Raw genomic sequence first — 13928 nt, 5'->3', positions numbered from 1 at the left:
GAGGCTTGCAAATCGCACAGATATTTAAAAAAAAAAGAAAAAAAAGAAAACGTTATGCTACGTGCAATATGGTTCTGCAGAAGAAGTGGAACGCCTTATCGCATTACGATTGCGATAAAAGAGAGAAATGAGAAAGAGGAACGCGAATGAGACCGCCCGCGTGTACATTGTCTGATACGCGTGTCGCTTATTAAACGATCCAATCGAGCATGTTACGTCAGTTGTATGAAAATACCGCTCGATGAGTCACGCGATGAGGAGCCACTTGAGGAATTTCTCCGCAAGAAAGTACGAAAAGTTTTTGTCATTAGTTGCTTATGGTAAAAGGAGGGATGCCTTGACATTTCTATCCAGTAATAATTGACTACTAATTGCTCGGAGAATCGAGGATCAGGAATTTTAATTGGGAATTAGAATTTAAGAATCACACACTCGAATGGAACATGCTCTTTTTTTCACACATATTCTATTCTTTTTCTTTCTCGTTCTGAGATTCGATTGTATCTCTTCTCATGAATCGTCCTAATTTGCCGCATCATATTTGCGATATCATTGATTATTTCGGTCGCTTTTCTCTCAAGTGTTCCTACAATGCGTCGTCACTTTCTCCCAATTAGAATTCATATTAACCCTTAAATAGAGAGGTTGGTTCTCGTGCGAATTGCTAGTGTTTGTTGAATGCGATACGCTTGTCGAGATTACGCATTCTCTTTCCAGCAAGACTCAACAAATAAATTCTTTCATGTAATAAAATACTGTCGCGCGCGGAATCTATTTTTTTTAAATATATTGTGAAAAGATACACATATCAAGAGATGATTTTTTATCAGATTAAAACTTGCAGAAATAAGAGAAGTTCTCGCAAAAAATTATTTAATATTCTTTAATTATAGTAATTTTCGTTCACTAGTGGATTTATCTATACTTATGAAACATAATTTCTGGTTTCTTTATGAAATAAATTTGTTGACAATTGCGCGAACAATCAGTCGTTTTCAGTTAATGATTTGATTTATAAAAAATATTGATTATATAGCGGCATCGTCGAATTATATTGTCATCACGTTTAATACGCGATATAAAATGACAACTTTATCAATGCCCACAACATAGTCGGAATTTTGTAATAATGAGTAACTTATGAGTTAATGTTTCTAATCACGCTTGCGAGCACGCGTTTCGCAATTAACTGCGCGATGAATTTATCAGCTAATTGGATCATAATTCGTTATACCTAGTGACCGTGAAGCACGACGCATGTAAATGTTCCAAAGTATTTTTCAGGCAGGAATTAATACTAAATTTTACTTAGCGGAGCGGAAAGCAATCTTATATGAGCGTTAGAAAATTAAAACCCGTCAATAACAATTTTTTTTATGATAAAACATATTCGAGAGTGGCGAAGAAATGTCAGGAGCTGAATTAGCATCACGGATGCTCAAATAAAAATTAAATTAAACACAACGCGCAGAATTGAAAGATACTTATTATTTTAAATGATCTAAATATAAAAAAAAACAATGTTAAATTATTTTAATTTGTGTAATAAAATAATTACATAAATAGAACTTATATTCCATAAAAAAAAAACTAGATTTAAAGAAAATGACGTCTATCGTTTCTTTCTCTACTTCTCTTCTATTTAAATAACACTAACAATACCTAATTCTATTATCGCGTAAGTATCACTGTCAGAAAATGGCTACAAAGTGCCATAAGGCGTATAAAACTCGGAAGTAGACGATGGATACATCGTCTCAAGGACTCTCCGTACGAGTCTTTAAAACTGATCCTCGGAATGCTTGATCACCACGCTCCGTAACAGGTTACAAGTCGAAAAATAAGACAGTTCGCACAGGTGCACTTCTCGCGGACTGTAGACTGTTATGTAACAGTTTGCATTACAGGATCTAGCAACCGATACGTTCGTTTTCCGCGTGTCATTCCGACCCGTTCTCCGCGTCTCTCCTGCGGTATTCCTGTTATGTTATCGCGCATACTTGTAAGGCCACGTTGGATTATGCATGCAAATCCGTGACTGTATCACGCCGACTGATGAGGACAAATCAAGCTTAAAAAAAATATAGGGATTGTTATTTTAATCTCAATTGTGTTGCGATCTCGATTTGAGTCTCCATTTGAGAGTCTCCAGACGTTTATAATATTTTAATATGACATATGACCAAAGAGAAATTAAATAATTTAGAAACTTGTGTAATTTTATAAGGTCTCTTCAGTCTATTGGATATTTTCTCACTTATAGAAATTTGGAACAAAATTAGAAAAATAATATATTACACTTTTATTAAACTCGACTTTGAATGTTTATTAAACTTTAAAATTATATAATAATCGCGTTTTTTAATTAATTTTAACTAGATTTTATCTCGATAGAGATTTAATTACAATTTTAATTAAGAGTGAATAATATAATCAATTTTTTAAGAAATTTAAAATGTTGAAAATTTTTATATTTATATCGATAATTAGTTATTATATGAGTATTAAAAAGATGCGTGCAAATGACTTAAATTATAATATAAAAATATTTTTAGATATTATTCAATAAGGTGACCTATCGATACGATTTTATTTATCGATGAGCATGTGACTTACAAATTCATAGCTCTCAGCTATTTTTGGTGTCGAGCAGATTTAGAAAATATCATTCCGTCAGGAACGACGACTATTATTTTGGAGACTGACGACTTGAGTAGCTCACTACCTTTATAAATTTATGATTAATTCTTTTGATGTTTCTTGATCTCTCTCGTATAATGTGTGAACAACGAAATGTCGTTTAAATGAAAATCTTGAATCGTGATTTACATATAGTTATTAAAATATTTAGACTTATCACAAAACTGACAAAAATTAATTTCGAACCTATCAATCGAAATTTTATAATTTAGGAAAAAAATATTTTTATAATTTTACGAGAGAGAAATGGTGACACTTTTCTCACTCATGCTTGGGACGTTATGCTTAGAATTATAAGATTTACGGTGGATGTGTAAGATGACCTTTCTTCTGCTGACTTGAGTTAAATTCCTCCTCGTGCTCGCGACGAGTCTTTAAAATTATTGTCATTATAAGCCACGGTATTTGATATCCTGTTTACTCGACTTACCGTAAATCCAACTCGAATATCGATGACAATAATTTCAAGGATGTCTTCGTGGCCGAGATACGCGGGATGGTTTTATACACTGTACCATACACTGTAATATACACTAACACAATACTTTAACTTAACCGTATTTTTATTCTTTCAACGCATGTCAACCGCAATACTAACAACTGGAAGAGTGGACTTCCGTTCTTGTCTAGGGTAAGTTGCGAATAATTTTTTAACACAGAGTGTATATAAGTTGTGTTGCATGCCGCCTCGACGAGAAGTGATGCACGTTTTTAGCGACACGAGCTCTCTCGCGAGCGCTGATTTTCCTGAAAATTTCTTCAATTAATTAAAAGTTCGTGACTTGTATACTATTTTTTTCGCAAATGTTTATTCTTCTAAGAGAAACAAATCACGATCTACATACTTGTTGCGCCGTCAAACGAAACGTTACTTTAATTATTTGTCGTGAAAATGACGACAATAAATCATATGTTATTTGATAAGAAGATCATTTCTATGCCGTTACATCATATGATCGTGATCATGACTGGTGAGTTTTTAAATGCTATCCTTGAAACGTATCTAATGTATGGATGCGTCTCGACAATCCCTTTATTGGCGAAAAAAGCTGCACCTCTTGCGAAAAGTATATATGTTGGAGTTTCCCCAATTTAATTTAATTATCCCTTGTTATTTTTGTCTGACAAATGTACGTAACACTATGATAAATCTACGATATATGCGTGTGTCGAAACATTTACTTGTCACAAACTTCTCGGTTACTTGTTGACAAAATGAGTCATATTATTAAAAAAATTGTAATTATCATAAATTAGGATATATTAATATAATAATATTAATATTGAAGAGAAATAGATGGTTGTGTGTTTATAAATGCACAATTGATTTATATTATTCTCACTTTTTTTATCTGTAATATTAAACAAACAATCATCTTCGAATGCATACAATACACCAATAATTTTGTGACTCAGATCAATATGTGACATTGATAAATAATTGCAGGTGATTCCGTGCGGCCTTCAAACAATCTGCCACGTAAGATTACAAAGAATTTTCTGATCTTCACATTTTATTTCCCTGTATTTTCAATGTCCAAATAAAAAAAATTGAATTAAGTAGGAAAATATTACGTCATAATGATCTTTTACTTTTATTATTGTTTCTATGTTTGATATTAGTCAGATTCACTAGCGGATTCATACAATATACATATTCGTATATATATGTATACATATTCGTATATATACATATTTGTATCTTGTTTTATCTTGTTACTTTTATAAGGTGTATCTAATATCTAAATTTTTAAATTTTACTTTATTTATTTGCTTACAAACATTATGTAGCGAATAAGTTAAAAAATGCTAATGTCTTTTAAGGCTCCTGGGTGCTCACCGCGGCCATATTGGAATTGTGATGTCAGAAGCGAGAAATAACACGTTGAGATGTTTTAGATGCCATTTCTAAATAAAAACATATTTGCATAAAATAACACGTAAGATCTCTTTAATACACTTCTAAAAAACGCCGAAAACTATTCTTTTCCCTTGACAGTCAATCAACAACCGTAAAATGATCGAGATATCAGACTTTGACATGTGGAATGACTGCGCATGTGCAAAGACCAGACGGACTGGGCCTCATAATATTACATTTTACAGCTGTTGATTGATTATAAAGGGAAAAGGATAGTTTTCGGCGTTTTTTAGAAGTGTATTAAAGAGATCGTAAGTGTTATTTTATGCAAATATGTTTTTATTTAGAAATGGCATCTAAAAATTTTTAGCGTGTGTTTTCTCGCCTTTGACGTCATGATTCCGACATGGTCGGCAAGGTACCAGGAGCCTTAAACATTATCAAGTCGTAACACGAATTACTATCTTATTATTCTGCATAAAATAATATAAAATAATCAAAATTTATCTATTGTTGGTTATTATATAACGAAAGAAAAAGACGATATAATAAAATTAAGAATTTTCTATTATATGATACTACTAAATCTTTCGTGTGCATTTTGGTTTTAAAAATAATACACATTGCATATATTTTGCATTACTATTTTTAATATTATTTTTGGACATTTTGTTTAAAATATCACGAAAAAATATATCGAGAAAATGCATTTTTATTGCAATTTGCATTTTTTATCTTTGCAATTGCAATTATTGCGATAATTATCAGAAACTTTCAGTGCTTATCTTGGTACACCGCAAGTAACTTTGTTTTACCCAATATTTTTTTATTCCGCTAATTTGTAGATAAGTAGTCGGTAAACACCAGGAATATAAACTTTCGTGAGTAGACTATCATTGTGACGTAAATTCTTTCATGATACACATGGATAAGATTCCACAAGAATGGATAATAAGTGATTAAGGCAAATGCATTCATCGCATTAGAATCACGTTGAAATATTTTTGTGCTTAGCACTTTCGCGATACTTATCATTTAGAGTGCCTTAATGTAATCTAATAAAAGCGATTGTATCGTGAACCAATTGACTGTGAACAAAATTGTGTCTGCGCCTTCAGAAAGATTGTGTTGATTTCATTTATCGAAGCTATTAATGATGGGAAATTCCATTGATAATGGAAATTTCGCTATTAAATAGAAATTACTATTAAGAAATTTTGTATTTGTAAACACAATATTTTATTAATTAATGAAATGTTTTTTATAATTTCATAACAGCATAATTTTTTAAACTAGCTCTAACTATATGATACGTTGCCTTAAAAACACATATTTTAGAATAAAAAAACATAATATTTTTTTTCTTTTGACACAGCTGCCAAACATACACTAAATCACAGAACATATGAGTGCACTTGCACTTGCATTGTAGTTATACATTTTCGAATTGCAATATTTTTGAACTAATACATTTAAGAAATGATGAGAGAGAGAAGATATTTGTCTTTGATCGGCAGCACTGATATCGCTTGCATTACGTAATTATGACAAACTATTGTCTGATAATAACGCTGCAAATAAAGCACGAATATGTCTGCAACGAGATATGAATATTCTAATATAGGAAAGAATTTATAAAAATCGAAATATTTTTTATGGAGAAAAAAGATATAAAATATGGTGCAATAATTTTCCTCGTTTCATTTTTCATAAAATATATATAAATGTATAAAATATAACACGTTAAGATTATACTTTATACATTTATTCAATATATTTTATTTTCAATGCATCACATCTCTTTTGACAAAAAATATTGTCACTATATATTAATATGTATTTTATATATCCGTTATTATATATTTTATATATTCATCTATAATTCTTACGTCACGAGAACTTTTTTCGCATGTCTAATTATCTATAACGCGATTCGTAAACACTATGCATGTCTTTACACTTTTGAGTGACAAATTTGATCTTTGCTCGAGCAACGATGGATAATTTTAGCTGAGTTATTTATTTTTCCATACGTTTACAGGTGATGAATCAGGAGGTGAAGAAAGAGACTCCACTGCAGTTCAAATTCCGTGCAAAATTCTATCCCGAGGACGTCGCTGAGGAACTGATACAAGATATTACGCTTCGACTTTTTTACCTTCAGGTAAAAAAATTGTTAATCAAGTATTTATCTCTATTTGCAGTTTACGTAACTATTTTTAATTTTCTTCCCTGTTTCTCGAAGTAATTTCCGAGCCTTATCAAAGAACATGGTTGTGTTATGCACAGTAAAAACAGTGATACTGGATCGTGTATTTATATAATTGTATTCGAGAGCGAGTAACATAAAAACAATGCAATTTATTTATTCGGGTGTATCACATGTTCATCGAATGGTCATTCATTTATCTGATTCGCTTTTTCCCATCGTTTCATCATTCGCAATGGATACACGAATACAAGAAATACGCTGTAATTTTTTGCTCTAATGAGGCTAGTAGATATGGTCAATGTTTAAGGATAGCGATGTTTCACCACATTTATCACTAAAGTTTGGTTCGCAATTTTTATATTTAGATAATATTTTCATTTTGTATGTATAGAATAAAAATATTTACGCTCATTAATTTTTAGATATTTATTAATTACTTATCACATAAATTATAATTTTATTATCGAATTTTATCATAGCGTACACGCAATATTGTTGTACAAAGAAATTAATTACATTCTTAATCTTAGTAATTCGCATTATCTTACAATCAGCGTTTCGATTGATTGCAGGTGAAGAATGCTATCCTCACGGACGAAATATACTGCCCACCGGAAACATCCGTCCTGCTGGCCTCATATACCGTTCAGGCGAGACATGGAGATTATCAGAAGGCCAATCATCCCACTGGCTTCCTGGCGAACGATCGATTGTTGCCACAGCGCGTCGTTGATCAACATAAGATGAGCAAAGACGAATGGGATAGTTCGATTACAAATTGGTGGCAAGAACACCGTGGCATGTTGCGAGAAGACGCCATGATGGAATATCTGAAAATTGCTCAGGTATTTGTTTAAGTAGCGTGTACAGGGTGTAAATGCGAAATCCACGAAGGCGAAGGCTTCAGGAGAAAATGAATAGGATAGATGGCGCGTATATGGATATATTTATCATTGCAAAATTATTTTTGTACATATTGTGTAAGTCGTCTTTGAGATTTTTATTTTATAAATTTTGTTTTTGTGAGTTTTCCTGATTTCGTTAGTTTGTCAGTACGATTCGTTCCTGAAGACTTGTCGCATCTATACAATAATTACATGTTGTTTTAATTATACTTTATGATTATTCACGTAATCTAAAATTTTAATTCGATGTTTGTTTACGAGGCAGTATTTTTTAACCAGTTTTTCCAACACATTACACGGACGCTATTTTTGTAATTCTAAACATTTTTACTATACGAGAAGTTGAAAAATGCTGCTATTTTTGGTGTCTCTAGTATTGTTTTAGTACCTTTTTTTATTTTTTACTTTCCGTAGGACTTAGAGATGTATGGTGTGAATTACTTTGAAATTCGCAACAAGAAGGGCACAGACCTTTGGTTGGGTGTGGATGCTTTAGGTTTGAACATCTACGAGAAGGACGATAAGCTTACGCCGAAAATCGGCTTCCCCTGGTCCGAGATACGGAATATCTCGTTCAACGATAAGAAATTTATAATCAAGCCGATCGACAAGAAGGCTCCGGATTTTGTCTTTTTCGCCAGCAGAGTGAAGATTAACAAGAGAATTCTCGCATTATGCATGGGAAATCACGAGCTCTACATGCGCAGACGTAAACCGGATACGATCGACGTGCAGCAGATGAAGGTACGGAACATTATGAATAATATTATAACATACTGAGCTACGAAATCGATATAAATTAATTAATGTATTATGCACATTTACTTATCTACTGATTATATAACGTTATCATTAACGATTAATTTATTGAACACTGCTTTTTACGTAACCATTATATAGCATATTGAATTTATTTAAGGATTAAAATAATATAATTTAGTGGTACGAAAAATTAAAAGATACAGCAAATGTTGTTATTAAAATCTATTTTAATTAATTATAATGAATAATAAAACCATTGATATCTTAAATGTGAAATTATGATGAGATTGTGATAAATAATTTCTTTATTAGGCTCAAGCCAGAGACGAAAAGATTGCAAAACAGCAACAGAGAGAGAAACTACAATTGGAAATAGCTGCCCGAGAACGTGCGGAGAAGAAACAGCAGGAATACGAAGAGAGGCTAAGAAACATGGCGGAAGAAATGGACAGGCGGCAAGCCGAGTTGAATGAAGCTCAGGAAATGATTCGACGCTTGGAGGAGCAGTTGAAACAATTACAGGCTGCCAAGGAAGAGCTAGAAAATCGCCAGAAGGTGAGCGAGTTTATTTAATTACGTAATTTAAAATTGCCAAGAATAAGCACTATTCTTTTGTTATTCTTTTTTTAATCTCTCCTTTTTCGTAATTAATATTATTTTGATTATGCATGCGTTCATGCATGATATTTTTATTTTACAATCTTTGTACTATCGTGTAGGAATTGACGGTGATGATGGAAAAACTGGAACTCTCGCACGAAATGGAGGCTGCGGAACGCGTTAAACTCGAACAGGAAATAAGGGCTAAACAGGAGGAGGTGCAACGCGTACAATCCGAAGTGGAGGCTAAGGACGCGGAAGCTAGGAGATTACAAGCAGAATTTGAAGCTGTCAAGTATGAGCGTTCTTTGTTTTTTAATTAACATAATTGTAAATAATTGCATGTTGCGTTTTATTATGCAAGATTGAGACAAGAGGAAGCTGACCGGCAATATCAGGCTAATCAGACCCCGCATCATCATCATGTCGAGGAAAACGAAGAAGGCGAGGAAGAGGGCGAGGACGAGGTGCCTCAAGGAAACGTCACCAAGGATCTCGCGACTGACGAGACTATAATCGATCCTGTCGAGGAGCGACGTACTTTGGAGGAGAGAAACGAACGTCTCCACGATCAATTGAAGGTACATTGATATCTAATTTTAATATATATTTTATATGGTTCTTTATTTTTAATTTTAATAATTTTGCAATTATATTCGATTTAAAACTTTTGCAAATGTTTATTCCTCAAAGGTTAATAATATTGTGTTTCTGACGTTTGATGCAAATTTTATAGCACTTTATACATTGAGACATTATTGCAATTATATAATATATCGTTCGTTTACAGGCATTGAAACAAGATCTCGCTCAATCGCGCGACGAATCCAAGGAGACGGTGATGGATAAGATTCACAGGGAAAACGTGCGCCAAGGTCGCGATAAATACAAGACACTTCGCGAGATTCGCAAGGGCAACACCAAGCGCCGCGTTGATCAGTTCGAGAACATGTAAATTAATGTACGTGCATCTAATCGCTTACCTTATCCTTTCCTATTTTCAATTTCTTACTTGACTCGCGAAAACAGAGAATGCAGTAAAATGATAATGAGATAACGATAAGAAAGAGAGAAAAAGAGATAGGGAAAGAAAAATAGAGAAGGGTATAGATTCTACAATCAATGTATAAATAGAATCATTTGAATAACATACACTTACTCGATCAATTTAACCTTTCTCAATGTTCGCGCACGGATGACGCCGTGATTATCGAGAATTATTGAGTATGATATTTCGTATCTAATACGTTAGAGTTCGATGACGAGATTCTACACCCTCACGCAAACCGATAATCAAAGCTCCCACGTTTTTTTTTGTGAGGAGAACGCGACGAAAACGAGCGACTCGCGCCGTCTTCCATGTATGCTTCCACATAAATTAATGCTGCACGATTTCTGTTCTATCGTCGAGAATTATCACGTGCTTCCGCAGCGTGGGTAAATTTTCTCGTCATTTTACGCGAATGTGTCTTGTTTGTGAAAAAAATGGTAATTTTCCTTCCTTTCTTTTATCTTTTAAATATTCTAGCTAATTGAAAATTGTTCTGAATATGATTACTTTCTATGTACTAGTAATTTACCAAGCAGTTTTATATCTTAGGAGCAGACATATTTCTCTTCGCTGAAATGACAAGAAAATTTATATCAATCCGTTATCTTATTACTTAATCTTTTCTCCGCGCATTGACGGATTCTAACATCTTTATATATTGTGAGGTGCTAATGTAATACTGGTCTCGCTTCACGATAAGTTTTACTGCCGGTCATTTATTCGCGATCTTTAACAGTTGGTTACCTAAACTCTGCCTTGCCCGTCGCGGTCCTTATCGTGCCGTCGCGTATCGTCCGTCCTCCGTTAATAAGAATTCGCTTTCAAGAAGTACTTACACGTCATCAGCATCATTATCACATCTATTTACATCTCCGCTGATGCGTCGCGATAACACTCGCGGTCGTTACCCGTTAACGAACAACTTTCTTCTATTTTGTACGCTTAATTCGCGAGCCATATTCGTAGGACAGGAGTTTGTTCGGGGAGTTGCTTGATGCTATACATTGATATAGTTAATCGGCGATTTTTAAGCCACTTCCGGACACCGGCCATAGAGAAATCAAGATTTAGGGGCACGGTTTATATTGTAGCGAGTTAGATAGAAATTTAGGCGTAATTCTCTTGAAGTTCGTATTGGGCAGCGACCGTTTCAAGCAAGGGAACTTCGTGGCACATCCAATTCTGCTATGATATTTCGGATTAACAATATCTCAAAAAATGTTTCTGAAATATGAAATTATTTATTGGATATAAATAATTATTAAATTATCTCTGTATATATTGAAATATATATACGTATGTATGGATAAATTTTGACAATCGTATAAAAATGGGGATGCGTGTAAATTAAATTCACTTTCAACATTTTATCACGACAATTCTCTTTCAAGATAAACGTGTTGTTCATCGTGCTCGTGAAAAAATATAGCGATTGTTCCCTTGTTCGTCACACACGAATCATTATCGCAGCGCAATCCGTCACCCCAGGTTAAATGTAAGCGATTCAACGATGGCGTGGCCTATTCACTACCGATAAAACTGTACCGCGCTATTTTCGTACGAGCGAATTTCGATAACATATTAGCGATTTTATATTGAATACACTCGTGGCCTTTACTTGATATAAATATATATATATATATATATCGAAGTACTATAGGTAGTATATACTAATATAATGAACACACTAGAGAGAAAAAGGATATCGCGCCATAGAAGATTCATCTTCTTGCATACTTTCAACACAAGATTGAACTACGCGATACCCGTGAATGGATTAGCTACCAAGATTTCCGAAAGAATGAGGGAACGAGTGCGAGAGAGGGAGAGAATGCGATGAGGGAAATAATTAATCGTGTGAGAGAGGCCGAGTGATAGCGAAAACACACGTTTATGGCAGTCTGGGTAAGTCTAATGCCATTGTAATTTTTGAAACCTTTTAAGAAAAAATTCTATATAACGAAATTAAAATTAAAATTAAAATTTGAAGTAACGTGCAACCTCAAGAAATGCTGCCAATTTTTTCATATGATGGAATAAAAACAAAGCGATAATAGTATAATACGGATGAAAGATATGTATGCTACATTTTGAAAGGCAGATCGCGAAATTTATTAAAATGTAAACACGCTCGTTGTATTAAAGTTTGTATTTTACTACATTATTATCACCAACTGCGCGTTACAATAATATGCGAAACGAAAAGGAGGAAAAAGTACAGGAGTAATAACCATAGATATTTTTTGATTATATTTAATATTAAAAATTTACAAATTAGTAGTGTTATTATATTATTAATATTAATGTTTACAATTTAGTAGCGTTATTTTATTATTATTATTATGCAGATAATATTGAATGAGAACTAAAGCAAAGCATTTTATAGTCGTCAATTTATATTCTGTAAGGTAATCTAACGTATAGATTTAGTCGCAATTTAGGTATGTTAAAGAAGAAGTATATTTGGAAAATAAGATTCTAATATTTTTATCCAAGTTATATTTTTAATTTAATTTTTTTAAATTTTTTCTATGCATATATATATATATATATATATATATTTATGCAACCAAATTTTCCTACAAGTGTATGTATATCTAAAAGAGAATAATTGACAGTTTGTTATTCTCAGTTTTGTTTTAACTTTGCATTTAAAAAAAGTGCATAAACTTGCGACTAAATGTATATGTGCGAACAAAATGGAAACAATATTACATACTATAGTTAAAGAGTTCGCACGATAACATTCTAACAGTTGATGAAATGGGCGAGAGCAAACTTGAGAGCTCGTTTCGATACTCTTTGGCGATTAAACGCTTTGGCGAAACCGATGAATTTTTATTGAGACATTCCAGAAGAATTTTCTGTAAGGTACTTTATCTCCACGATTTATTATACTTTAAATTTCTGTGAATAACGAATTATAAATATTCCGTTCGAACTCCCGATTTCAAAATTGCGCTTTGACCTTCTTTAGTCTCTTTGCGAAAAAAATTTGATATTTCCACTTATCTCTTAATACTTAACTCTAGAATGCATTGTACAATATTTTCCTTCGAATCAATACAGATATTTGAATCGTTTAATTGTTTGTGAAAAATATGATACGAATATATTAAACATTAGTTCATTTTTTTATACAAATATTTTCAAGAGATTAGAATATAAATAGTTGAAATAAATGATTAGCGTGTGAGGCAAAATTGTCAAATTATGATTTTTTATAAACAGATGTAACAAATTCTCAGCTCGATTCGCTTTCCGAAATTTCACGCACAGTGGGAAAATATGTGTTTTGTGTCACATTTGTGTAAAATTATTTTCATCTTCAAAATGTGCATTCTGGAGTTAAATAACACTGTCCTAATCTTTCGTTTGCACTCACGAAGGTAGATCTTAACGTAGCGAAGCTACGTTTGTATTATGTCCCTCATGAAAGTACGATGTAGTGCTATTTATCCTTAGACTTATAACATCGAAATGTGCATTTGGTGCCTAACATGTGTGTATTTTTGTCTTTCTCTATTCAAGCTACTGAACAAAACTCGATATAACGATATACATAATTCGATTTTTTTTTTTTTTTTTTTCACTTTTCTGCACTCGTGGGAGTAAGATCTTTTAAACAGTATTATTATCGAGCTATTGAAAACAGCAAATACGAAATAGGTACGCATGTATTTTACTAAAAGCAATATTATTTGTTGGTGTGAGAAGAGAGACATAATGTAAAAACTACTTGTACTTTCCTGAGGAAAAACTAGAGATTGTTTAAATAAAAGATTCATATCTCGAATTGGCTGAAAACTGCCAATCCTGTCAATCGTTAGACTATTA

The 13928-nt window shown here is 32.8% G+C and overlaps 1 protein-coding gene across 4 annotated transcripts in view; it reads left to right on the top strand.

The window, feature by feature from the left end:
- The window catches only part of Moe (moesin), a 28410-nt gene extending 15363 nt beyond the window's left edge, over nt 1-13047 (top strand). For 2 of the 4 annotated variants that reach the window (XM_083036421.1, XM_083036420.1), the window contains 7 exons: nt 6603-6725; nt 7346-7618; nt 8093-8422; nt 8753-8995; nt 9160-9335; nt 9405-9621; nt 9831-13047. In XM_083036421.1, the coding sequence (XP_082892547.1) occupies nt 6603-6725; nt 7346-7618; nt 8093-8422; nt 8753-8995; nt 9160-9335; nt 9405-9621; nt 9831-9995 (1527 nt within the window). In that variant the 3' untranslated portion in view covers nt 9996-13047. Of the gene's footprint in view, nt 1-3307; nt 3332-4147; nt 4181-6602; nt 6726-7345; nt 7619-8092; nt 8423-8752; nt 8996-9159; nt 9336-9404; nt 9622-9830 lie in introns of those variants that run through there. The other 2 variants (XM_083036419.1, XM_083036418.1) reach the window with 2 other exon arrangements.
- The last annotated feature ends 881 nt before the right edge of the window (nt 13048-13928 follow it).

This window comes from Prenolepis imparis, unplaced genomic scaffold, assembly GCF_030444845.1.
Source record: "Prenolepis imparis isolate NDT839.2.m4 unplaced genomic scaffold, iyPreImpa1.0 SCAF_4, whole genome shotgun sequence".
NCBI lineage: Eukaryota > Metazoa > Arthropoda > Insecta > Hymenoptera > Formicidae > Prenolepis > Prenolepis imparis.
The sequence above is the reverse complement of the archived record's forward strand: the minus strand, read 5'-3'. Positions and strand labels throughout refer to the sequence as shown.